This window comes from Ambystoma mexicanum, chromosome 8, assembly GCF_040938575.1.
Source record: "Ambystoma mexicanum isolate Mex_15411 chromosome 8, UKY_AmexF1_1, whole genome shotgun sequence".
NCBI lineage: Eukaryota > Metazoa > Chordata > Amphibia > Caudata > Ambystomatidae > Ambystoma > Ambystoma mexicanum.
The window spans coordinates 515,849,080-515,876,752 of record NC_090929.1 but is presented as its reverse complement, the minus strand read 5'-3'; the positions used below and the strand labels follow the sequence as shown (position 1 = coordinate 515,876,752).

The window sequence follows — 27,673 nt, the reverse complement described above, 5'->3', positions numbered from 1 at the left end:
TAAAGGGAATTGGCACAGAAATGAAAATGTGCCCTAACATGCCTTCGTTGACCAAGTTGATGCATGTCAACGTAGAATTGCTACCAACGCCTGAATTACACGATCATGTGGCTATTCATGTTGCCTCGTCGCCGGAACAGCTGGTACCAGATACTGTGGTTAGGAATCTGGGTCTTGAGCCTCATCACACTATTTGCCATTATGTTCTATATGGTGAAGCGATATGTGCAGAGTGAGCAGGACAAATGGGGTTTCTCCAGTGACACCTTGATCTCCACAATATTTGTGATTTTTCAACACAGGAAAATTGGATTTTGCAAAATCTGGGCATATTGGGAGCATCAAACTAGAAGTATGCTGGGATTGTACAGACAGTACAAACACTTTATTTGTGAACTGGGACTGTGCTGAAAATGTGCAACAGTAACAGAAATATAATGCGATTGTGTAATGGTACACTGGGAGTAAACAAACTGAAAACCCACCAGTAAGCTTCCGGCAAGCTTGCAGCACTGTACCCACTCTTGAAGTCGAAGTCCATGCCCATCCGGTGTAAAGTCAACATCTACAAGATGATTATTAGACCAACCCCGACTTATGCATCTCTGGCATGGAGCACCTGTGCAGAAACCCACCAGAGGACTCTTCAAAAGGTGCAGAACAAAGCCCTAAGGATCGCGGCTGGAGCTCCACTTTTTGCAAGAACAGCCAACCTGCACAGGGATCTGGGAATCAAGCTGTTGGATGAACATCTAGCAAAGCTAAACGGGAATTTCTGCCAAGGACTGGATCAGAACGCAAATCCTCTGATCAAGAAACTTGCTAAGATTGCTACAAATCCTTTTGACCGCTACCCGCAGCCCGTCAGAGCGCCGACCCTGTGAAACCATCTCTACTGTGACAAGAACACAAATCAAGAAGCATTTCAAACCGCGACTACACTCTCAACCAGAGAAATTGGAGTTATGAGGCACAGCCTGGGTATCCAACATCCCCCACTGACGGATCAAACCTGTCAGCAAGAGGACGTTCTCTACTGAAACTGAGAATATGGGCTGTACAATTTGGAATATACCGCCACAAATGAAACCGTGAATATACTGGGGTTGTCAAACCAAAGGTCCTAGTGCGATTTTACAACATGTATGGTGCTCGGGTGTTGTCAAACTGGTTGTATACTGGGATTATTCTGACCTGAGATTGTGATTTTGCAAATTGACAGTACACTGGAATTATGTCACAGTAAACTGGTGGCATATAACTATATTCTTCAAACTAGATGTAAAACTGGAAACGTACTGAAACTGTGCAAATTGGGAATACACAAATGGCTTTTTGCAGACCAGGCATATACAAGGGCTGTCAAACTATAAAACATACAGTGGTAAGTTAGAAAGTCATTTATGACTCTCTTTTTTCCAACTTTATTAGACCCCTTGACCTTTTGCCGGCTTTCTGACAGTCTTTCTGCTATCTAAGGGACTTCCACAGAAGTCCCACTGCAGCTGCAAGTCATTAATGCTGAACTGCCCACGCTATCCCAGAAGGCTTCCAGGGAAAGGGCGTTCCTTGAGCACCCCATATTGTCCCAGAGTGTTTCCTCACCTAGAAAGTGTGTTGGGGAGTAGGTTGGTGGAAGTTATATGTTTTAATTTGGGTACACTACCCCTGTAACCTTTTTACGGCCTTGGTAGCCAAACGCTCATATATGGTGGCCACTTGGGTAGTAGAGTATGTTTTAAATCATATACCTCAGCCATTTTCTTGTGTATTCTTTCTTGGTGTGTTTGGGACACAAGACAAGATCAAAATGGGTTTTCCGCCTATGTATGTTCTTTTCAGAGCATTTGTTGGCATGTGTAGTATCTAGTTCTAATTGGATGAGGGTCTTCCAGGTGTCTCAATCTGCAGGAGACCCCGAACCATTTCTTCAGATCCCCACCTGAAATGACACTCTTGTAGCAGGGTGGAAAAATGAGGTCCTGTAACTCCTAACTGTGGGTTTGTGCTGCTTCCCCAAAACTCCCAAGGGCAAACCATTCTCTGGCTTGCCCTCCATCTAATCCGACAGGAACAGCTGGAATCCAACAGGAATAGCTGGAAGGGTTCTATGTGAAAATGTCCCCTGGGAAAAGATACTTCTGTCGCCCCTAAAAGCCTTCCCCCGCATATTCTAGGATGGATATTATTCTATTTCCCAGTCTTAGAAGATTTGGGGAAAGGGCTTGATTTTCATGGGAGTGCAAATTTGGGGAAAGGTTGCTGCCTGCCCCCCCTCCTACCCCAGGTGACCTTTTCCCAGGTGACGTTCACTGAATACCGCTGGCAGTGGCTTCACTGCAGACTTGTATGCCTCTTTCGAACTCCTGCATCCTTTGTCTGCAACAAAAACAGAAGTGAGTACGCTGCTGTTGTGCTGAAACCGAGTGACCTGTGCTGCTGCTTCATATATCTTCATGTTCCGTGTCGTGGGACATATAAACTCGCACTTCTGCAGTTTGTACTCATTAAGGGATCATCCTCCTTGTGGCAAGTCCCCCGTGCCGTTTCTTAGCAGGTCATGACCCGCCTTTAAGCGGAACACTCTCTGCTCCGTTACTGCTGCCACGCCCGCCTATCATGGGTCACCTGGAAAAGGTCCTCTTTTGTGCTGGGTTCTGTAGTTCTGACCTTGGCACCTTCTAGCACTCTGAACCAAAATGTATTGAGGAACAGGAAAGTAATTTATCGATACGTGGCCCCGGTGATGCACACACTCTTCAAATTATTGCCTACGCATCCTACCCACGAATCTGATGTGCAAGCCCCGTGAGTGTTCCTGAGACAGGGGATCAGGGCAAGGAACCTGCGACTCATTTTCTGTTTTTGTGCAACCACTATCATCCAAGGTGACGCATGCCTTAGGGCCCTCTTGCTTGAGGCTAGAATTACCTATTCCAAGAGGTCCAGGTTTGGACTGATTTGTTCTGTGGTGGTCTTTGCTGTAGCTATTTCAATCTACAAGACTTAAAAGCAGCTGACATTTCTTTTGTCTAGCTGTACCCATGAGACACTACAGCAGGATTGGGGGGGAATTCCCAATATTCATGTGTTCCTCTTCATGCATCCATTTCTCTATTATATGTACAATTAATTGTAACGTAAGCTGTAATAACCGGTTTGTACTTTGCAGGCATGTTTTTATAGAATGTATTTTAGATAGTCTATTGTATATGCATTTAATATGTTTTTAACTTGCATTAAATCATGTATGCAATGGCTTTGGTGTCAAATAAATAAAAGGTTTTTACCGATGGAGTCCTGAATCTGCCTAGCACCACCCACTCTGACGTATGAAGCGACCACTGCAATTGTGATTCCTGGAGCTTCTTCGCAGCAGTCTTCAGACTGGCAAGCCTTCTTAGGGTACTGCGACCCCCTATCGTGTCACTGGTCCTCTTCTTCACGGTCCCTGGGTGCAGTGTGTCTTCTATGCCCTCCCAATTGTCACACCCTTTCTTCTGTGGGCTCAATTCCCACTTTAGATCCATCCTTTGGTGGTGGAACCTGGATCCCAGTAGTGTCCCACAGACTCCTCAGCTGGATGATTGCTGTGGTTTCCGACGTAGACTAAGTTATGTATACATTTTCACTATAGCCGTGTAAGACCTATTGGGTTTGTCTTATTAAACTACCTCAAGGGAACAACTGTAACGCTCACCTGATTCCCGTAGAGGCGCCGGTCTTGACTGGGCGTATACCGTATCTTCAAAGGTGATGTGTAACACACGGCTGGCTCTTTGGGCTGGACCTCTGTGCACTGTATGTCCGACTCGAAGGGTAAGATGTCTGCAGATAGAAAATATGGGATTAATGAACTGGGTTATTGAATGTCTCTCTCTTCTTCCCTTTCTCTTCTCCTGTAGAACCCAAAGGTTAACGCTCTCACCTTAGGTAAGTGAACGCCGTGCTCTCCATCTGCCTCGGGGCAGGGTGCTGTAACCAGTTTCTTCACTGGATAAGGGGAGCAGGCCTCTTGACTTCAGAGGACTGCTGTCCGTCGTTTACTGCACGAACGGTAAGTTTCGAGTAATTCTAATGTCTTTAAAAGTCTTTAGGAATGATGTCTCTTGTTTTGCATGGTTCCGGCGATGGCGGATGACGGGCTGAAGTGAGTTGAAGATGGAGCCCGTGTGATGAATAGAAGCGCCTGGAAGCATGTAAGTAAGCGCTTGTTGCCTGCTTCACGATGCGCTCTAACTGTCTTTTTATTTTGCAGGTACAAGTTCGGAGCGGCTGCAGGGTGCCGGAATACCCACTGGGTTAGATGTGGAAAGGAGTAATGGCACGTGAGTATTAAAGTTCCCCAATGTCTTTAAACGCACCTTGTTTTGTCTTTCAGATGCGGGATGCAGCGCCGAAGGCCTCCGGAGCGTGCGAAGAGTTGGTAAGCTTTTGTCTTTCAGATGCCGGAATGCAGTGCGAAGACCTCCGGAGCGCACGAAGAGTAGGTAAGTCTTTGTCTTTCAGATGGCGGAATGCAGCGCGAGGCGTTGGTGACAGCCGATGGATCAGGTAAGTGAAGCGCTGTCACTGAAGACCGTAATGCTAACCTGTTCTTTCTTGTCTTTATAGGTGTTGCTGAAGACTGGATTCAGGATGGTAAGCCTTTTTCCTTAGGCCCAGGATCAGATGCAGAAGACACGATGAGCGTTCTGCTGCAGAGGATGCAGAATAACGCAAAGCAAGATTCATCCATCGGGTGTGGTTTAAATAGCCTCCTGTAGTGCTTAGGTGTCTCCTTCCACAGCCACGCCTAGGTAAGAAAAGAGTTCCTGCTTTCCAGAAGAGTTCCAGTGTTCTGAACCTAGGGAGTGGCTCCTGCCCCACCCAACAGGAAAAGTAGTTCCAAACAGAAGAGGATCAGAGGCTCAACTGGCAGGCAAGTAAGCAGCATGGTCTGCTGCAGGTAAATCCACCCAAGCATTATGAGCCCGGCGCTTCCAGCGCTGGGACTGGGCATATTTATGAGCCTGGTGCCACTGGCACCAGGACTGGGTCCAAAAGGTCCCAATTGGGACTGGTTGGCACTCGGAACCTGGGTTATGGATCTGCTTCCAAGGGAGTTGGGAAAACCCTGACCTTTTGGAAGCAGAGATCATGACAACACCATTCACTTACTTATGAACTGCCAATGTACATTTCTTCTCCTTGGGTTCCTGGAGATTTTGGAGCAATCCTGATGATGTCTGTACATTTCTATACATTGTAGTATGATACCTTTTCACTTTTGGAAGCCTTTGTAAAGCAAGTACAACGTTACTAACTTGTTTAATGTCTTGTTTTTCTTAAGGGTTTGAAAGGCGATTTGGGTCTGAAATAGACCCACCACTGTCCTATTGAGAATCCATTCTGTGTAGAAACGACAGTTCCACACTTGTAAAGTAGTTATGTAGATGTATTGTGCTGAGTGGTTATCTTAATCTTTGACTTACAGGTGTCTTGGGTCGCTGCATCAACCACTTTACAGTTTTCATAATACTAGTACCTAAATTTAGTATTCACCTGCAAATGTATATAGCCCTTAAATGCTCCTACCAAAGAGTTTATTTTTTCTTTCAATATACTGTGTGTAAAGTCCTTTATTGTATGCTTATGGGTTGGCAAACTGTACCTTATGACCAACCGATTCACTCCTCTGAGTGAAGTCTGGCTGTTCTATAATGTTGTCAAACGACGGTCAGGTCGAACTCATTGGTAAATCCTGCCTAGAACTACAGGTCAGATTTTGAGGGCACTTGAAAAATCTCACCGACATCCTCTTATCATGCAAACGGAAAATGTGACATGCATTAAGCAGCCTATCAGCATCCTGCTTCAACTGACAGCCGGAAGCCGTGCGCAGGAAGTCCACAACCGAAGGGCCAACAAAAGGGCCCGTCTGCGCCTGATCTCATCCTATCCTGGAACATTGTTATCGAGTACACTCCGCTCCGTCCGCTTACATCTAGGGTAAGAGCCCCTTTGCAGCAGTGACGCCCCACAGCGATACTCCTGACTGCCCATCGCCCACAATTGCTACGAGTACTGCCATTTACTGCCTTCACTGTCCCAAGGGCCTACAATACCCCGTCGGCCGGGATGTGCATATTGGCACCATCTGAATGCACCCATCCATAGACCGCCATTGAATACAATGCGGTCAATGGCCGCCGTGCCAGCAACATTCGAAAAGCACTGTGCCTGGCGGGCCCAGCCTTCCGAATCACAGCCTCTGATTGGCTGTACAGCAGCCTATCAGCATCCTGCTTCAACCGACAGGCAGAAGCCGTGGGCAGGAAGTTCACAACCGAAGGGCCAACAAAAGGGCCTGTCTGCGCCTGTCCACAGCCTTCCTCGCCGTTCGCCCGGAATCTATGACCGAAACTAACATTGCTACTACTGCTGTGAACCCTGCCTGATGCGTCAGACTGGATGCTCCACCGCCGACCCATCAACACGTCCCTGGCTGCCTGCACATCAAGAGTAAGACTTACATTCAATGTAGACATTGACTATACGCTTAGCCATACCCGTACAAGATAATGCCCCCGTGCCTATTGTCACATTAATTTACAAGTGCTTAACACGCTTACGCTGTCCACTTGATTATTATACACGTACTTGCTTTCTATGCTTGTACTTACAACTGCCTTTCATTGTACACAGAGACTGCTTGAGGTATTACCTCTGATTCACATTGCATCGGTCTCTGTGCTTCCAACCCCACTAACAAATGACTGCCTTTGAGCTATTGCATTACTGATCATTGTCTGTATCTGCACCACCCGAATGCCTATAAAACCACTCGATTACTACTTGTGATTTGTTCTACACAATTGCACTATTTATGCTCCTTGCTAGCGCTTTGTATCATAATTTTGTTTCAATCATTGCTTTACACTGCCCCATCCTGATGAACGTTTAGACCAATTGCCAACTACTGGCTCCTTTCTGTGCACTACCTCCGTCTTCACAATTAAGAACACCACTGCCTACTTAAATGCTGCACATCCTTTGATGTATTTTATCCATTGTTATGGATGTGCCATTGTCAACTTGCCTACCCGCCTGAGGCATTTTCCCTAGCCCGTCCCAACTTTCTACTGCAGCACCACTTATAAACCTTCTGCAAACTGTACCCCGTCCAACCTAACCCCCTGACACGATTGCGGGCTCAGTTACTATGTATGGCCAGGGCACTCCCTCTGTTATTGCTCACCCCGCACTGTGTCTCCTCCTCAAGCTACTAGCATTGTCTGGAGTATACTCACTCTATCTCAACCCCTCACCAGCAGCCCTACCACATGCCTGCTCGCACTCTCATCCTTTGCTCCCCTGCGCTCCTCAACTCACGCCTAACATGCTTCCTACCTCACATGCACATAGTCTTAGCAGCACCCTGCACATCATCCGGCAGCAACACCCTATCCAAATGACAGCCACAGCTGCTCACTTCACTAACCCTTACCTCAACTCCCCTGCCCTCTGGCTTGACACCAAACCGACTCCCAACCAACCTTGCACTGTGCCCCTGAGGAATCTCAGACTCTGATCTAGACTCCCTCATGTTTCCCACCACCCTACAAACACCATCCAGCATACCAACCTATCTCATCTAGAGGCAACAGCTCACGCAACCCCCCCCCCCCCACACAACCTTAGTGGAGACTAATCTTGATGAAAGCACTTTACCTCATGTCCCCAACCCATCTCTTAAGGCTGCATTGATCAATGTCAGATCACTTACGGCACATGCCCTTGATATGGCTGATCTCATCACAACTCTAAACCTTGACTTCATTGCCATTACTGAAACCGGTCTTCATGATGCCTCAGGACCGCTACTGTCCCTAGCTATTCCCACAGGCTATACCATCATTAGAAGTGACCGCAATACCAGTCAAACTAAAGGAGGTGGCATTGCCATCATACATAAAAATGTCATCAATCTCTGCCTATTCCCTGCTCATCAAATCAGCTCAGCTGAACTACTCACAGCGAAGTTAGCCCTCACCCCTAATCAGACTATTATACTCCACTTTATTTATAGACCCCTTGGGCATATATCCACGTTTGCTGAAGACCTTTCCTACATCCTTGCTGATAACACCAACACCAAATCTCAAATAATTGTATTAGGTGATTTCAATTTAGGCTTCCCAGACCCCAATGATGCCTCAGCCCAGGATATTAACAACTTGCTGCTTAATTTAGGCTTTACACAACAGATCAACATGCCTACACATTCCAAGGGCAGGATCCTCGATTGGATAGCCGACTTAAATTGTAACATTAATGTAACAATGTTGAATCTATGTGTGTGTGGACAGACCACCTTCTAATCACTTTCAGTATCCTGGCTAGAATCCTCTATACCATTCCTGACATCGCACCTGCGACTTCCACAAGAAACGAGCGTAACATAACCTGCGCTAAACTACTCCCACTAATCCTCCCAGTTCTCAATGAACACTCCTCCTCATGCTCTGATCCAACGGTCCTGATAGACACGTTCAACCAGACTATGTTGAAAGCCCTTGACCTTATTGCATTCATTAAATCTAGAAAACCTAAACCACGGGCCCACCACAACTTATGGTTCACACGGCAATTGAGAATCCTACGTAAAGAAAAACGGAACCTCGAAATTCAACGGAAATAAATAAAGCAAGCATTGCATTAGCCACTCTGAACTACAAAGAGGCTATACTTCAGGCTAAAAGAGATACGTATGACAAGCGCATCGAATTAGCTAAATCTAATACTAAGGAGTTATTCAGAATATTAAAGGAACTGGAATCCCCTGTCACGCCTCCCGACACCTGTCCCAAAGATAGTACATGGTGCGCCATTATTCAAAAGGCACTCCTTGGTAAAAAAAAGCCACTCTCCAAACTAAAATCAATGACAAAAAAACAGTCTGCATATCGGCATGCAACCTAAAACCCCTCAGGTCACAAATAACACCAACTTTGACTCCTTGAAACCTTTCAGCTTCTCGCCCCTTTCCATCATCGAAGTTGAACATATTATCAACTATCTCAAACCCTCTAACTGTCAGGGTGACTTATGTCCTGCTCCCATTATTAAGGAGGCTTCGCACAATCTAGCACCCTTCATTACAACGCTCATAAATTCCTCATTTAGCTCTGGGATTGTCCCTGACAACCTGAAGGATGCCTGGGTCATCCCACTCCTTAAAAAACCTACACTGGATGCTAATATACCTACCAATTACAGGCCCATCACCACGGTCCCATTCCTGCAAAAAATTCTTGATTATGTTGCTTACTTGCAGATTCAAGATTATCTGGAAACTAACAATCTCTTGGGACTGAGGCAATCAGGATTCCATCCTCGGCACAGTACCGAAACCACCCTTATAGATCTCAAAACACAGATTGAAGATCTAAAAGATAAGGGTAAACTGGCCCTTCTACTCCTATTAGACTTATCTGCGGCTTTCGACCTAGTAAATCACCAAATCCTTTGCCTTCACCTTAAACTAGCCACCCATTTCTCTGATAAAACAACGGCCTGGATCACATCATTCTTGGACAACAGATCCATGAGGGTTTTTTCTCCTTCTGCGACCGCTGAACCCTCGCCAGTCACATGTGGGGAACCACAAGTATCGTGCGTTTCCCCTACACTCTACGTGTTCACAAAGCCACTTTTCGACATCCTCGATTATCTGGGTGTCACCTATACTAAAATATGCGAATAACACCATCAAGGTCGCTAAGGATACAAAAACACTTGGTATCTATATCGACTACCCTCTCTCTGACCAGACAAACCAACGTAGTATCATCTGCTGCAGCTTATACATGCAAGCTCATCACAGCATGCCGTCCTTTCCTATCACCAGCCAATTGCAGCACTCTAGCTAGGACCCTGGTTATGTCCAAAATTGACTACTGTAACACCCTCTATCTCGGCACTAACCAATGCAATATCAATAAGTTACAAGTCATCAAAAATAATGCTATCATAGCGGCACTAAAGATCCCCAGGAACCATCAGATCTCCGACACTAGACGGAGTATCCGATGGCTCTCAGTATCTCAAAGAGTGTCACTTAAAGCACTAGCTCTAACACAAATGCCTCGCTAACCAAGCACCTAGTTATATGGCCAGCAGATTTACAATCCACACTACCGGAAAGACTACTCAGAAGTGCCCAAACTAATTGCACTTCCATACCGTGCTTTAATCTTCAGAGATCTGGTGGGAGCAGTTTCCCAGTCCTGGCGGCGAAACTGTAGAACGCGCTACCTAATCCGCTCAGAGCGGAACCCTCCTTCTTGGCCTTCAAGTGCAAAGCCAAAGCCTGGCTGTCTGCCCAAGACTTGCCCTGATTTGATCGTCCATTCTTCCCCATGCGATTACTCTGGTGTAAACATGTAGTAGTTGTCATTTGATTGTTTATTTGTATATAATCTTAAAATGTCCTCTTGTTTACTGTACTGCACTCCTTATTACATTGCTATATATTATGTCTGTAACCTAAGTGATGCGCCCGGATGCCCTTGGGCCTTGTGCGTTATATAAATAATAAAAATACAAATACTTACCGTAATAGCATTTCTGATTATTGTATCCGCTTAGATTCAAATGCTGTGCATATGGTCCTACATCCAGTGATAACCGCAGAGTATTGCATCTTGTCTTTCGGGGACCGAAAGGGGATGTCGGCATAGGCGTGTCTTTAACACTATCCCTATCGTGACATGTAGTGTACCCAAAATCCCTCACGAGCCGATTGTACATTTTCTGCCATGAGGGAGCCCAAGGCTATTGTGAGCGAGTACATGAAGAAGAGAGAAGTAGTAAGACGTCTATGTTCCTTCCACCCTTAGCAGGGAGGTTGGGAGGGTGCATGTGAATCTAAGCAGATGCAATCATCAGAAATGCTATTACAGTAAGTAATGCAAGTCTTCTGATGCTTGTTGGTCTGCTTAGAATCACATGCTGTGCATAGACCAGCGATCAGTACCCGGAGTTGGAGGTGGGTTGTGAGAAGGAACAGTAAAGAAAAGATGTCTTAGTACTGCTTGTCCCACCTGAGAATCAGACCTAGAATGAGTGTCTAGGCAATAGTGTTTTGTAAAGGTGTGTACAGAACTCCAGGTTGCTGCTTTGCAAATGGACTCTAGGGGAACATTTGCAATGAATGCTATGGAAGCCCCAGTGCCCCGAGTAGAGTGTGCTCTAGGCTTGAAGGGCAGTTCTCTCTTAGCAAGAGCGTAACATAGTGTGATGCATTTGGCAATCCACCTTGAGATAGCTGATTTTGTGACAGGATCCCCTTCTCTGCCAGCTGCCCCTGAAACAAAAAATTGCTTTGTTTTCCTCAGTGGTTTCGTTCTTTCCAGGTAGAACATGACTGCCCTGCGCACATCTAGTGTGTGTAGGCTTCTTTCAGCAATGCTAGTGGGATTCTGGAAAAAGGTAGGAAGTTCAATCGATTGGTTCACATGGGACTTTGAGATGAATTTAGGCGCAAATCTGGGATGCGTGCGCAGAACTACCTTATCCCTGTGGACTGTAACAAAGGGGTCTAGAACAGAAAGGGCTTGTAGTTCACTAACCCTTCTGATAGAAGCGATAGCCACTATGAAGGCCGTTTTATCAATAAGGTCTTTTAGACTTGCTCTATGCATTGGCTCAAAGGGGGACCCCATGAGCCTGGTTAAAACCACATTTAGATCCCATCCAGGAGCTGGGTGAGAAATGGGAGGATACATTATTTTAACCCCTTGCATAAAGACCTTAATCACTAGTATCTTCCACCACAACACCTTTTGTTTTGACGTGGTGTAGGCTGAAAGAGCTGCCAGATGAACCTTCAGAGAATTGAAGACCAATCCTGTGTCAAACAAATGGGTTAGGTAAAGTACAATGTGTGTGGGTGAGCAATCTATGGGATTGACGGCCTTGGTATTACACCAGATAACAAAACGTTTCCATTTGCTGGCATAGCAATAACAGGTGTTAGGTTCCCTCACTTCCCTGAGTATGTCCATGCATTTCTGAGGGAGCTGTAGGTGTCAAAACTCTATGACCTCAGGAGCCGGGCTGCTAAGTTCAGAGTTTGTGGGTATGTAGGGTCTCCACCTGACCTGAGACAACATGTTGTACGGACAGGGTAGTTTTACTGGTGGGGAGAGGGAAATTTTCATCAATGAGCAAACCAGGATTGGCGGGCACACATGGGGGCCACCAGTATCATGGTAACTGGTTCCTGGTGCATCTTGTGCACTATTTTGTTGAGAAAGGGAGTCGGGGGGGTGGGGTGGGGGTAAAGCATAGACAAATTTCCTTGACCATGTTATCCAGAGACTGTTCCCCTTGGAGCGGTTCTGGGGGTACCTGGAGGCGTAGTCTTGGCATTGGGCGTTCTCCTGAGTTGCAAACAGATCGATCTTTGGGAAGCCCCATTCTGCAGAGACGTTGGATACGATGTTTTCGTGCAGATGCCATTCATACTCTACGGGCAGAGGGAAATCTCTGCTGAGCAAGTCTGCCAGAAGATTGAGTTCCCCTGGAACATGTTGAGACAACAGAAACATCTTGTGTTTGAGAGCCCATATTCAAATGTTTTGGGACAGCTTGGATAGCCCTGGAGAGTGAGTGCCCCCTGTTTGTCCAGGTAATACATGGCTGTAGTGCTGTCTGTTAGAATCAGCACTGTCTTCCCTTGTAGTAGCATTTGAAAAGCTTTTAATGCCTTGAACACCGCTAATAGCTCCAGTAAGTTTATATGGTTGGACGCGACTTGTGAGGACCACACTCCATGCGCTGTCTGATTAAGCAGGTGAGCCCCCCCACCCCGTGAGGGATGAGTCTGTCGTGAGAGTGGCTTCCACTGCAGGGGTGGTGAAGGTTTTACCCTTCAGAAGGTTATCCCATGACCACCACTGCAGAGAGAGATCGAGGGCTGGCGAGACAACTACCAGATCTTCCCATTGTCCGCTGGCCTGACACCACTGGCTGTTGAGCCACTCTTGCATAGGACTCATGCGCAGCCATGCCTGGGGAACCAAGTATATGCATGACGCCATCATCCCTAGCAAAAGCATGCCTCTGTGCACCGTCACCTCCCGACTGGCTGCATATTGAGGGATCTGAAAAAGCATGTTCTAAACCCTCTCGTTGGAGGGGAAGACGAGGCCGTCTTTTATCTGGATTAGAGCCCCCAGAAATTGTTTTACTTGGCTGGGGACTAGACAGGATTTTTTCTCGTTGATGGAGAATCCCAGACTGAACAGAAGGTCTACGGTCCTTTGGGTGTTCAAAAAACATGTGTTGTACGAGTCCCCTATTATGAGCCGGTCGTCGAGGTAAGGGTAAACCGGGACAGATAGTCTGCGCAGGTGTGCTGCTGCTACTGCCAGTACCTTGGTAAACAGCCTTGGCGCTGAGGCGATGCCGAAAGGCAGCACTTTGAATTGGTAATGCCGGTCCTCTACCATGAACCTTAGATATTTCCTGTGCGCTGGCAACATTGAAATATGAAAGTATGCATCTTTCATGTCCAATGTTGCCATGCAGTCCCCCGTTTCAACAGTGAGATCACCTTCTGTAGCGTTACCATGTGAAAATGTTGCGGATTTAAGAACTTGTACGCTGGGCGCAGGTCTAGAACAGGGCGCATGGTGAAGTCCTTTTTGGGTACAAGGAAGTACACTGAATAAATACCCTTGTTTACCTGAAGAAAAGGGACGGCTTCTATGGTGTCCTTTCCCAGCAGCGCTTCCACCTCTTGATTCAGGATCTCCAGATGGTCTGGTGAGAGGCGCTGTGAGCGCGGTGGTCTGAATTGTGGAGGTTGGGCAAATTCCACGCAGTAACTGTGGGCGACCGTCTTTATGACCCACTGATCTGAAGTTATCCCCTGTTAAGCGTCCCCCGACCGGGGTGACATGGGAGGGGACCTGGATCTGATGGTCATTTCTGACCAGAGGCTGCTGCTCCTCTAGGATTGGGGCCTCTACCTCTGGCTTTGCCGCGTCGCTGACCCCTTGGTGAGTAGTATGCAGGGCTTCCTGAAGTTTGTCCAGCATTAAAGTTTCTGACTTGCACGGGACTGCCATCGAAAGGACCGACTAGCATTACCTCCTCTCTGGGGGGGGAATGTCTGAGTAATTTGTTGCAGGGTCTTAAGAGTCTCAAGCTCTTTTTTTGGCTGTTTCTAAGGCCTCATTGACCGCCTTTCCGAACAGGTTAGTTTCTTCAATGGGTTTATTGATGAGAGCAGCCTGTGTTTCAGGCTTAAACCCTGAGGTACGAAGCCAAGCGTGCCTTTTAAGTAAGGTTCCCTGTGCCAGAGACCTGCCTGCTGTTTCAGCCATGTCCAGAGTGTTCTTTACCACATTCTGGTTCACTTGCCTGCCTTCGGCCACAATAGTGAGAAGTTTTGACCTGATGGGTTCTGGGATCTCCTGGAGACCTACCTGTACTATGTTCCACTGAGTGTTAGTATAACTCGCCAGCAGCGTAGTGTTATTCGCTATGGGCGTGGTATATGCGGCAGCCGAGGTAACCCGCTTAACTAAGGCATATAACCTCTTGGATTCTCTATCTGGAGGCGCCTCCTATAAAGACTGGAGGGGGGTGTCTGTACTTCCGCTCTCTATATGGTAGAGGGTACAGAGGACCCCAGCCAAGATTCTCTATTATTGGTAACGTAGTCGAGCAATCAAGGCCTAGCTTCTCAGGAGGTGATGCAGGCTGGTTCTTAAGTACAGTGTAGTCCCCGAACCCCCCCAAAGGAATGTCCACACACTGTATTACTGAAAACACAGTCTTTATATAATTAATATTCAAAGGTATGTACACGATCACAATAACGCACTTTGTACTCGGAAATCAACAATGATAAATATTTACAATTCTAAAGTGGTACCACCAATGTTATCAAATCTCGTTAACGTGCATCAACTGTACAGTTCAAATGTCACACAGACTAATAACGTGGAAACCAGCAATAGAGATAGGAAGGAAAGCAAGATGGTTGAAACGGTAGGCAGAATACTGGCCCCTACCACTAGGTACAGTTCTGTGTGGAGAGCCCCCCCACCTGGGCAACCTGTAAAATAAAGATATATAGCACAAGCCCAGTCCATATATTGTTCAATAGCCTTGTTTCCTCCTATTAAGGTTTTACCCCCCCAATGTACCTGGTGGAGTAGTGTTCTTCGAAGACGCGTCGAAGGATCCTTCTTGAGTGACTCCCTTTAAAGCAGGAGCCACGGATCGTCAAGAGGCGTCTAAGATGGTGAACTTGTCGTCGACGGCGGCAATGAGAAGTTCAAGGGTGCCGAGACCCCGATGTCGATCCAGGCGGTGCTCGTCAGCGACGTCCTGCGAGGATGAGGTGTGCGGGGCACCTCGGCGATAGATTGTTCAGGACCGCAAAGAGTTTCAGAAGAGCTGTGGCCCAACGAGGGCGTTGAGTCGTCGAAGTCTTTGTGGCCTTCAGGTGGCGGGAAACCCACCAGCGGATTCTCCTCGGCGCGTTGGTCATCCTCGACTTTCTCTGGCGGGACAGAGCGGTCGACGTTGCGGACAAGGGAGTCCTTTGATTCAAATGTCCTTAGGCAAAGGAGCGGGCGGCTCCAGTCGGTGGCGGCACGGCGTCAAGCGGTCCCCACGGCTGGGGAACACAACTTTAACGGGCCTCCAGCGGTTACACAAACCTGCAAACCCTGGTCGACGGCAATGGACTTCGGGTGCTTTGATTCGTTCTCCTCAGCGGTCCCGTCTCGGGTCGGCAGCCTTTCGAGGGTCTGACTTCCAGGGAGCTTCGGCGAAGGTTAGCGGTGCTCGATGGTCCCTCGGAGCACGGGAAGAGGGCGCCTTACCAGGTCCTCTCTCGGATCAGCCCTTGACGAGTTCGGCAGCTGTCAGATCAGGTCGAAGCAAATGCAACAGCAAGTCTTCGTCTTCCAGCTGGGCGTCGAGGATCAGCAGTTCCAGTTACTCTTCAAGTGTAGACACAGCTTCTGAACAATTTCCAGTGGTGAGAGGTCCCCAGATATACCATCTTGTCTCTCATCCACACTGCTGGGTCACTCTCAGCAGCCAATCATACAGAAGGGCATTCATGCAGTCAGTCAGCCAATCAGGCGCACAGTGCATTCAGGCCATCCTCCTCCCTCTTAGACACTCGCAACAAGGAATGTGGATTGGGACGAGTACCCAGCCATTCAACACTACACACTGCATTCAGGCCAGTTTCGGGCAGGGCTGTCTCAGTCTTTGTCTCTCCTACCAGAAACCAGACAGCCACAACAAGAAGTGCATATTGGTCACACACTCCATTCACCCAGGTCCCACCCACAGGGCGTACCCACAGCATACAGTCACTGGGAAGGCTCCAGTCAGTCTGGACTGGACTTCACAACAACACCATATATGGAACTTCCACCCAACAGCCAGTCAGGGGGAAGGGACAGAGTCAGGGCTTCCCAGGACTTTGGGAAAACAAGGTAACAGGTAATAGAAAGCAAGAGGACACAGGGTCCATCTTGTTTTCCATCAGGAATCAACTGATTGCAATGGCAGGGCCTGGGTACCCCAAAATGGAGGATACTCAGCGCACCTGTCCAATTCAGAATGGAGCTGCCACCAGCCCATACCCTGCTCTGCGGGCCACCCACAGATGCCCAAAAACATACACTAGGGGCACAGGGTTGTACACCCCACCCATGGGTGCCGTAAGGGTATCCCGTGGGTCTGTTCACCAAACCAAAAGAGAGCTGCACCGCCAGGAGTCCCACATGAACTCCTGCGCGGAAAATATGACAGAACACACGATAAAAAGGCAGTAAAGGACAAGGATACGGAGGCCCTGTCCCTCCGATGCATTTCCAGCATCACACCTCCCCCGTAGCAAGGGGTACTCCTGCCCGTTTCCGGGTGGTAGTCACCTGTTCATCACCAGGGAATCAGGGGTGGCATGCTCTTTAATGTATTGAGGGTCCAAAGGAGCTGGCCGAAATAACTTTTCTACTCTTGGGTTCACTGCCCGGGTTTGAGCTGGTGACACCAGGGAGGGTGCCAATTTTCTCTTAATAGAATTAAGGAGGGGAATGGCCTGGCTAGAGGGCGGTTTCTCCTTAAGAATATCTTCTACAATGTCCTGCTCAGGCACCGCCTCTTGGGTAGTGATATGAAAGTGATCTGCTGCCTTCCTTAACATGGCATTGAAGGCCCTTTGGTCGTCTACAGGTGAGGCCTGGCGAGCCGGGGTGGACAAGGAGAATCCAGGCACTTCTGTGTCCTGATCTTGTTGGGGGAGCGTCCATGGGTCCGGCCCCACTTGGTGTGTTTCTTCCCAATTGTCTGTGGCATCCACCTGGTCCTCATTGTAGCCCTGCAGGAAGAGAGGTTCTTCATCTTCACTGTAAGTGTCCTGATAAGTATACATTTGAATGATGTCTTCATGAGGACGGGGACTGAGGGCTGATCCTCTTGTAACTGTGAAGCAGATTTAGGATTAGGCTCTCCACAAGATCTTTCCGGTGAAGGATGTTCAGAAAAATAAATAATTTTCTCAAGATAATCCATGCACCCTTCAAATTTCTCCCTTGTCCACTTAGAGGAACTAGAAGGGCCTACGGGTGGAAAAACGTTGTCTACCGCCTCTTGATGCCGAAATTTGTCACTCAGGGTGTTGGAAAGAGGCTCTTGGACTGTCCTCGTAGTCATCGCGAGAATCGGGGCACCATGGCATATCTATATATTTGTCCACGGCCTGCCCCATGTTTTGCGACGGAATAGCTATAAACCTAACCGCCGAAGTAATTCTACCGATACTGTGTTCGATTTCCACCAACTCAGCGTGAGATAGTGGTTCCGAAGGTCTAATCGGGAGGTTTACCGCCTACCGCTGCGCTAGAGGGCCTAGCGGTAGGTTTTTCACCTTGAGGCCTAGTTGTAGTTTTTGGGCCTACCGGGCCTTTCGTGACCATCGGAGCATCGAAATTCCGCGCTTCAACATGTAAACTTGATTTAGGGATAGCGCCCTTGTTTGTTTTGGGATGCCCAGTCGTCAAATGCTGCTGCGGATGCGGGGAAGGCTTTGGATCTGAACGATCCGAGAAACCCACCGAAATTTTCGACGGCCCTGCTGGCGCTTTCACCTTTTTCGACGTACCTGTCAAAATAGGTAGAGTGGTTGTGCGTTTAGTGTAATGTCTTTGTAAACCCCTGTCGCCGGGTGTTGTCCCTGAAGCGAGACCAGTCAGGCCTTGAAGGGTTGGGGATGGGCGTGGCGGACCTAGAAGTGTCCGCCTCGAGAGGCCGGCCAGAGGGCCCGGCCACGTGGATGCTTCAGCCACTGGATCTTAGGTGCCGAAATCCACCGCCGTAGGCAAGTCCCCCGTAGTCTTCGTCGAAGTTGTTCTTGCCGTCAAAATAACTTAAAGGGAAATAACCGACAAGTCGGTTTAGGATAAACAATGTCTCTTATGGACGAGCTCCGCTATAGGGCAACCAGTTATCTGGGTGGAAAAAAACAATCTGAGGGACCTCGCCGTGTGAGGTATTTTGGGTACACTACACGTCACGATAGGGATAGTGTTACAGACACGCCTATGCCGACATCCCCTTTTCGGTCCCCGAAAGACAAGATGCAATACTCCGCGGTTACCACTGGATGTCGGACCATATGCACAGCATGTGATTCTAAACAGATTAACAAGCATCAGAAACTGAGATTACATGATTGGGTACAGACATGGATTTTGCAAATGTATACCAATAGGGCAAATTTGAATTGCCAAACGGAGTATACTTGCATTGGCAATTGGGGAGTATGTTAATGTTGTCATGTTGCGGCAAGAGTTCAGAAGTCCGTTAACAACAGTGTTAAATGTAAAATGTGCATGCTTATTCCGCAAGCGAACCCTGACTAGTATGTAACATACCTTGATTTGCCTCTTCATGGTGATGCAGAATAACATGATGAAGTACATCACGAGAATGGGCCAGAATACTGGAACGTTGAAAGCCTCAAAAAATGTACACACCATAGCAACCACAATACCTTTTGTCGCAGAATGCCTGGAATAAAATACAAAGAAAATCAATATTAAAAAATAAAAAAAAATCTACATTTTTGAAATGTTCTGAGCTTGTGCGATCTAGTCAAGCAAACAGGTAAATCACTTTATACATCAGATCACACTATTGTAAATACTGAATGGAGGAGATAGGAGGACATTTTGACTAGTTTCTTTATAAAGCCTAGCTGCAGGTGAAGAAAGATCAGAGCACACTGGAAGCGCCAGCTTTGGCATGGATCCTGAGCCAAAGGCAAGCAGAAATGATATGGCCGATGCTGAAGTCCCAAACAACAAACACTCACTTTCCACGCAGCAACACAGAGGGAGCAGAGGGGGTGCAGGGGAAGCCATAACCCGGGTCCCGAAGCCGCCTTGGCGGACAGAGTATTTATTTAAAATCTTGGGGTTACAGGCCAGGTCGACCCTTGTTCACGAGAAATATGTTGCAGGGAAATACATACACTGGTGACAGTAATAGGGAGTGGGGGGTGTTGGGGAGGGGGGGGTACTCACCAAGCACGTGCCAATCACATTTCATGAAGCTAATGTGGAAAAGTACCTGTGAATCCAATCCCTCATTATTTCCATCACAGCCAGCACTTTTATAAGCGGAGGCAGAAGCTTCCTAACCTGGTGAGTGATAGGGATGTGTTCCTGAGATAGTGGTGCTAGAGTGAGGAAAGCGAGAGAGGGGGAACCAGGAGAGCAGAACTTGGGTTGGCCCAGTCAAAAAGGGAAATGAGGAGGGATAAAGGGTGGTGGTGACGCCACTGGAGCCAGAGCTTAGGAGACATCTGGTTGAGTGGAGAGTCTAGGTTGAGGGGTCTGCTGAGAACCCAAACCTAGAGACTAACACGAGCCACACACCAGATCCCCAAGCAGTGAGCGTAAAGTGAGCTATGAGATCTAGCCCCAACCCAGGCAGGTGGTGCGCGGCTACTAGCCCAAAAAAGAAGCCTCACGAACAGCATGTAAAAATCAGATGTGGAGTATTAGATGTAAATCGCAACAAAAGTACCCAGCCGGCACGTGACCACCTGGAACTAGGAGTCTGATCCACAGAGAAATGCCTAGGGGGAAGCCCATAGAGGGCTTGCCAAGCTAGCTGTTTAAAAGCAGTCACTCCACCCTGTAAGGCAGGATGAAGACAAACGTTGAGGCCAACTGCACTGATCCAGACAAAGACCACAGCCACACTCAAGACTCAGACAATTGGGAGTGACTTGCAGAACACTGTCCTGCTTGCTGGACACCCAGGAATCTTGCAACTAGCTTCGGGATTGAGCACTGGTCTTCTCTGGTCCTTTAGATTAGGCTCTTCCACAACACTTCTATAAATCCTCCTGCCTTTGATTGTTCTGCTTATATTAGCTTACTGCGAACTGCATACCCATAGAGTAGGCCATTCTCCAACCTAGCTGCTTACTGAAAAAAACATGTTAAAAAAAAAACATTTGTTGTGTGTGTTCGGGTCTGTGGAAAACATCCATGGCATGTTCCTTTCTCAGTTCCATTTCCGAAAACACAATTTCCAGTGACCTTGTCTTCTGGCTCTGCCAAATGCAGCGGTTCCAAAACGACTACTTAGTGGGGCATTGGAAAGGTAAGACACTTTTTTATAGCGTCCACAACTTATTGCAGCATTGGAGTCTTAGATAAGGTGCTCTTCCACTGGGGTCTTCACTTATTTGCCCAGGCAGCATCATGTCACTGGGGCTTGCTCTGATGTGCCCTCTTTGCCCAAAGATACAGGTGCACACTTCAACCTTGCCTTTTACCAATTTGAGTTTGAGGTGTAGGAAAACCAATTCATTTCTTACTCTGCTCTGAGGTGTTTAGCAGGTTTAACAACAAAGGATGCTCCAAGGTACCACCACAACCTAAGGATAAAGGGAACCCTGCAGGAGGAGATCCAATATTGAAGCTCATAGTATCTGTCAACGGTGGATTCTGAAAACTTCTACTGAATGTGTTTCATCTGAACAAAAATTACTGCAGTGGTTTGTGGGCAATGATCAATGAATCCGATGTTGCTTGTGATCCATTAAAGTTGAGGGTGTAGTGGTGGAGAGCATGACAAGTGAAAGGGCGATGGATTAGTCCTGGGACAGGTACGCTTGATCTGCCAGCAACCAGAGATGAAAACAGCCTATTAAAAACATATCACACTATCACCCCCACTCTTGCTCCCTCCATCCCTCTCATCCTTCCTACTCCTCTATTAGCACCCGCCCTTATTTAGATGACTGAATGGTAAGTTCCCTTCCCCTCACGGTGCCTTGGCTAGCGCCTCAGCAAAATGACAGATCTGTTCATTGACTTCTGCTTGTCTTTCAATGAATGGAAGTATTCTCGAACTTCCTCATCGCCCCAACACTCCGCTTCTAAACCGAATCCAGAATAGGATCTGACATTCCGGCTCCTGAAAGAATACATGCACTCACAGACACTTTGGCAGCTGTTACTCGAATACAGCTTAGCGCTACCAGTGCTCCTTTGGTCTTCTCCCGTTCTGTACCCATGTGGTCATCTGGACCCAATTCCGGATTTGCTACACATAACTTGATCTTGTTCAGCAGTGGGGCCAGAAAAAGTATGCAGTGTATTTTCTGTCTTCATTTCTATGCAGTGGGTCTTGAATATTGGCTGGTGGTTCACGGAGCATGACCTTCTGGCACAAGTGGAATGTCGCTCCCATCCCGTGGAAGTAGAAATCGCAACAGTCTTGCCATGGTTTGGATGGGAACTACACACAATCTGATTGATACAAAGAGGCTCATGTTACGTCCAAGCGTTAAATAAGATTTCTATTATTAAATACTGCTTCTCTTAACAGACACCACCATGATGGTCATGTTTAAGGGTAAGCAGTGATTACACTGCAGGAAAAAAATATAAAAAGACAATAAATGAAGGGGTCAAAATAACGAATTAAGAAAATAAAGAGGGTAAAAAAACAACAGGATGAAAAAATAACGAAATGTGGGAAATAATATAGTATTGCAAGTTTGAAAAATAATAGCAAAAAAAGAGGTACGGTTTAAAAAAGAAACTATATGAGGGATTACGGGAGATTTCAGGGGTCAATGACAGAAAGGGGTCTGTGGAGGGCGGGATAACAACCCCCACTCTTCCCTCCACCCATGAAAAGGTACTCTTAAGGTTAAGTGTCGTGCATGTTAAGAAAGGTAAAGAAAAAAACTGACTGTAAAACAATTTGAAGAAAAGGATTAGCATTAAAAAAAATCCACTAGATGGCACTGTGAGGCCACAGAAGGTAAATGTATGACTGTATGCATGTAGAAAATAAGCACGCTGTACAGTGAAGTGCAATACTTATTACAACTTTATCAGTGGCTAGTTAAAAAAGCATCTCGTGATTTCTCAGCAGGAAAAGCACATATAGCCGTTTTAAGTCAACAGACAAGGTTGACTTTACAACAAGCACAGCAGCTTTGCCTTTTGACAGTGGACATGGGTCGTTAAGAGCATCCACCTGGCAACAACACATTTGGTAGGGGTTTGGAATCTTTAAGTGGACAATCTCACCAAGTTGACACACTCCCCATCACGAACACCATGAGCATACGCCTGCACTGCATGGGCGCATGCTTGCATGTTTTCCCGCTCATTCCATTTTACTGAAAAAGCTGACAGCATCCCAATGGTGCCAGCAGCATCAAGTGGCTCCCGCTAACTGCGTTCAGACCTCCTCGGCTCTTCCAATTCCCCTTCCCCTAGCAGGAGAATCTGCTATTTAAAGAGCATTATTGGGTTCCCTATCCATTTCTTAAATCCAGGAACATTGCAGGTCGATTGCTAGATAGATGGTGTTCAGGTACTTGGAGGCTTTGTCTTCTAAAAGCCAAGATTACTCAGGCAGCCAGTATTAGAGGAAGACTGCCTTTTTTTTGTTAGAAGTTATCTCTAGAGTCATGGTAAGTCATGTAATCGATATCTTCCTTGATCAGCATACACTTTTTCACAAAGATAAACTCTATTAAGTAACCCTTCGTGCTTGTGTCAAATGTTTTGCCAAGGTTTTACTTTAAACAGCAAAGGGATCACCCAGTATTTGTTCAAACTCCTCTTTGACATACATCGAAGTTCATGCACAGTGTAGGCTTAAGTTCTAATGTTACTGTACAAAGACGTTGAATAACTCCGGTTGTTATGCAACACTCCCCTTGCAGAATGTTCTGGCACTGTGCAAGTTTACCAAACTACCTTTGATAGACCGACATCTGCAATGTAAATACTGGAACAGCTTTATGGTTAATACTTCTTTAACAGTATTAGTACAATAATGGCCAGAACGGATCTTTCATGATCATAGAAGAACAGATTATCATGCAAGTATGAGTTTTGTGAAGTGTTTGTATATGTGTAGTCACTTAGCGTTTTCTGTCTAAGTGCATCTTATTTTAATGTACTGTCCTGTTGGGATCTAAAGAGAACATTGTAAGGGGTCAGAAATGCTAGAAGAACACAAAGGCATAGTTTTCTCAATGTTTGCCTTGTATTAAAATAAAAAGGGGCAAGATAAACGCCCATCTTTCCCTATCCTAATAAGAGTATCCCTGCCTAGCAAACTAAAACTAAAGAAAGGTGACCTAGTGTCCAAAAGTCTCTGACCCTGAGGAATATTTGGCTTTCTTCAGTTCAACAAAACATTGCAAAAGTTCAAACTTCTAGTTTTTTATAAAGTACTCCTTGTGACCATGGTTAGGCTACCTTCCCCTAGATCAATTCAGGAATACCCTTGGAAAAGGTCGAATTCAACAAAGTTAAGTACAGTTCAACAAAAATGTTCATTTCCATCCACTGTGTCCTTCCACTTGGTAAAGTAAATGCCTCTCTCACAAACACTTGTTCCAAAACCAAAGCAGTCGTTTTCCTCCACAGAAGGTCTTTCTCAGTATTCAAAACAAACATTAGAATATCACAATTATTCTTCCAGTTGAATGTTTTTGTCTTGTCAGGATAGCACAGCAACCACCTTTGGTGATGCAATAGTTTAGCAAAATAATATAGTTACTAATGTCTTTCCACAACACCTTTTTACCACAACCACATTTCGTCAAATCAACTGTTTCTTTCCTGGTCTACTCGACACCCTGGACAGCCACCCTGCTGTGTGATTGACAGCCTAGGCTGTGCATGAATGGGAAAAACCCGTTTAAAAGGCGAGGGTTTTGGGACTAGAGGCAGAGTCGACCACTGGGAGAAATACCTGATGAAGAAACCGTGAACACAGCCTGCTGCATCCTCCTGGACCTTTGAATTGCCACATGAAGCCCTGCTGCTGTACTGAAACTCCTTTTCCGATTTGGCAGAGAAGCTCCGGAAGGTACGAATTCTTCCCTTGGGTTAGTGGGACCAACTAACCCCGAGACTAACTCCATTGGACCATCTTCCCTGACTGGCTGTACTCTAACCAAGGCAAATCCAAGACTAGAGTATGAGGGAAATGGGAGCCCCAACCACACTCCATCATTGCCACTCCAACTGTAGAGTCTTTGACCCACACTGCTGGTGAGGAAGGGGTGGATAGCCTAAATTGGACTCCTATCTAGGCCTGTGAGAACTGATAATTCTCAAAACTGGTGGAACATCAGGAAAGAAAAGTCTAAGGCTAAACACTTTAAGACTGTTGGATCTTCTGCTCAAGACTCCAGTATAAATCCTAGTGTTAGGAGGGAAACTTCTAAGCCAAGTAAAATAAGATCACAGAGAAAATGGTAGCATGTACCTTGCTTGATCACAACCCCTCCAACTAAGATACCAGAGACCCAACCTGCTCTTGTGAGAGAGGTGGTGAGGAATCATGGAGGGCCGTCTAGATCTAAGGGATTTCTGTCTAAGAACCCCTTGAAAAAGCCTACTGTAGGTTCAGAAGTTGTCACAGCTTCTGAAGGACTGTTCAATCAGATCCCCTATACGTTAAACAAGAAAGATATACCCAACAGTATTTGTAGGTCATATAGCTTTCAAATGAAAACACCTGTTAAAAAGTGCCATAGCAAGGGTTACAAGAGATTGCTGGTGGACCCAGCAAACCATTTAACCGACTTGCAACAGGAGATCCATCCTGATGAGGATTAGATCCTCCTGTCCCTTAGTCTGGGGGAGGAGGAGGAACGAGTGTTAGGGAGAATTCTCATTTATGTGCTAATTCCCTTCAACCTTAGAGACCCCCAGCTCTTTTGCTGGACGTTAGGACTTTTTTAATTTTAACCCTGGAATGAGGGAGACCTTTTTCTCACTGTCTCATGTGTTTTGACCTGATTTGGATTATGTGTTTCCGCTGTTTTTGGAGTCTGACAAACTCTATAGGCATCTACTTTCTTCAGTGCAGTGTCACAGAGAAATCCTTTACATTTCTCATAAGGTTTAAATACCTTTTCATGTGTGAATTACTGTACCCAAGAATAGTAAAGTGAAATTGACTTTTCTCTTTTGTAGTCCAGCACACACCATTTTACTTACCTTTTCTCTTTTGTAGGTCCAGCACACACACATTTTTATGTTACCCTCATTACTTTAAATGGTTGGTAGCAGTGGTTTAATCTTCCTCCCATTGTGCTTTTCTACCCCAGGCTGAACCCTCAGCTGCAGTACAGCACCCATGGGTGACCATTTTGTCAAAATGGCCAGGTCTTCTTTTTTCGCCATTTTCTGTTTGTGAGGTCTTTCTTGGGTTTTACTCTGTGCATTGAGCCAAGTTTGAGCCCTTTATTAATTTTCCTTTGGTGTGCTTCAGCCCTGAAGCCCTCCTCTGGATCCAGTGTGTCTGGAAAGGCAGGATGTGAGGGAGGTTCTCAAAGCTCCCCAGTCCTTTGTCTCAAGTAGTGTCTGAATGCAACCAGTCCTGGTTGACTGGCCACCCTGCTGTGTGATTGACAGCCCATGCTGTGCATGAATGGGAGAAACCTGCTTAAAAGGCGAGGGTTTCGGGACTAGAGGCAGAGTCGACCACTGGGAGAAATACCTGATGAAGAAACCGTGAACGAAGCCTGCTGCATCCTCCTGGACCTTTCAGTTGCCTGGTTAAGTCCTGCTGCTGTGCTGAAACTCCTTTTTTCGATTCGACAGAGAAGCTCTGGAAGGAATGACTTCTTCCCTTGTTTTAGTGGGACCAGCTAACCCCGAGACGAACTCCACTAGACCATCTTCCCAGACTGCCTGAACTTCTTTTCTGCTGCAAGAACCAAGTAACATGGGTCGAGAAATCCGTAGTCGAGTGCAAAGTCTGAAATCCAGCCAGAAGCTCCAGAAGACTCCCAAGGACCCTCCAGAAGCAGGACGACCAGAGCTCTAGTCCCCTCACCAGAGTGCAGGACCCAAGGAGTGAAGGAAGCCCAACCAGTATTCGAGACGGTGCTGTTTACGAAGCGCTAAAACCACAAAGTGCCGCTCAACCGAAAAGAGCCCGAAGCTGCCGACGATCTCAAAAGTGCCACAGGAGCCCTCCAGACATCCTCCCTCTTGTCCCCATGACTGAGGCTCAGGTACACAGGGTCTGTATCGCTGCTAGAGGACAGAATCCAGCTGGACCACTCTTCTTCAAACCAGAGGTACTTACCTCATTGTCTTTCACCAGTGCTTTTCTCAGTTGAGATTTGCAGTGGTTTAATTTTGGAGTTGATTCCAACTCTGTTTCTCACAGTAATAATTAACAGCTTGGGACCCTACAGGTGATTTTTCTACAAACTCTCTAACTGTGCAAGACTTTGATTCTAAGAAGGGTCTCAGCTCCATACACTGTTTCAAATTGACTTCGGCTGTCCTGGTTCCCTGCAGACTCTTCTAACCTATTGACTTTGATATTGTTTGTCCCTCACAGGTGGTAACTTGTTTTAGGTTGTTATTGCTGGGAAAGGTTTGTTTAGATATCATTGGAAGATTTACCTGTTTTAACCTTTTTTCCTTCCTTAAGCCTTTCCTTTCTGCAACCATACATAAATGCCATTACTGTCCTTGTGATTGAAGTCACCTCAGGGTGTAGGAATTGTGTAAAATGTATATCCAAAGATTATCCACTAACTTGTTCCGATTCTGAAAAGTATTTTTAAAGTATATTTACCTTGTTACACAAATTGCCTTTTTAAAGAATGCTCATTTAAAACTAGATGTTAATTAAAGACATATTTATAACTGAAACCTTGAGCGTGTTACTTGTACTGACGAATTTCATTGCTAGAGCTCACATTTATCCCCCTTGAGATAGGTCTGGCTGCTTAGTCACACTACCAACTTGTGTAGTACAGACCTTTACCAAAAGGTGGGTTACCTAATATCAAGCAGATAAGTGTTGTGTAGTCTCACACAGTGTGACTACATCAATTCTTACCTAACAGCCATCAATACTCCAGGGAGAATAGGGGAATTAGGAGTTCAAAAGAATACCAATTCACGTTAATATGAGTCTCCTCCCATGTGATTCTCCCTCGCGATTCTCCCACCCCCAGGGTCAGAATCGGTAGTGGCAGCCTTCCCCTGTGCACATGAGAGGAGGCCCATATCGAGGTCTTACTAACGAGCTCACTAGATTCATCACAACGTACAACTGCATA

General features: G+C 46.5%; 1 protein-coding gene across 2 annotated transcripts in view; it reads right to left on the bottom strand.

Annotated features, from left to right (window-relative positions):
* The window catches only part of RER1 (retention in endoplasmic reticulum sorting receptor 1), a 268,578-nt gene that overhangs the window by 9,967 nt on the left and 230,938 nt on the right, over positions 1–27,673 (bottom strand). For both annotated transcript variants that reach the window (XM_069610189.1, XM_069610188.1), the window contains exon 6: positions 18,960–19,095. In XM_069610189.1, coding sequence (XP_069466290.1) covers positions 18,960–19,095 — 136 coding nt within the window. The remainder of the gene's footprint in view (positions 1–18,959; positions 19,096–27,673) is intronic.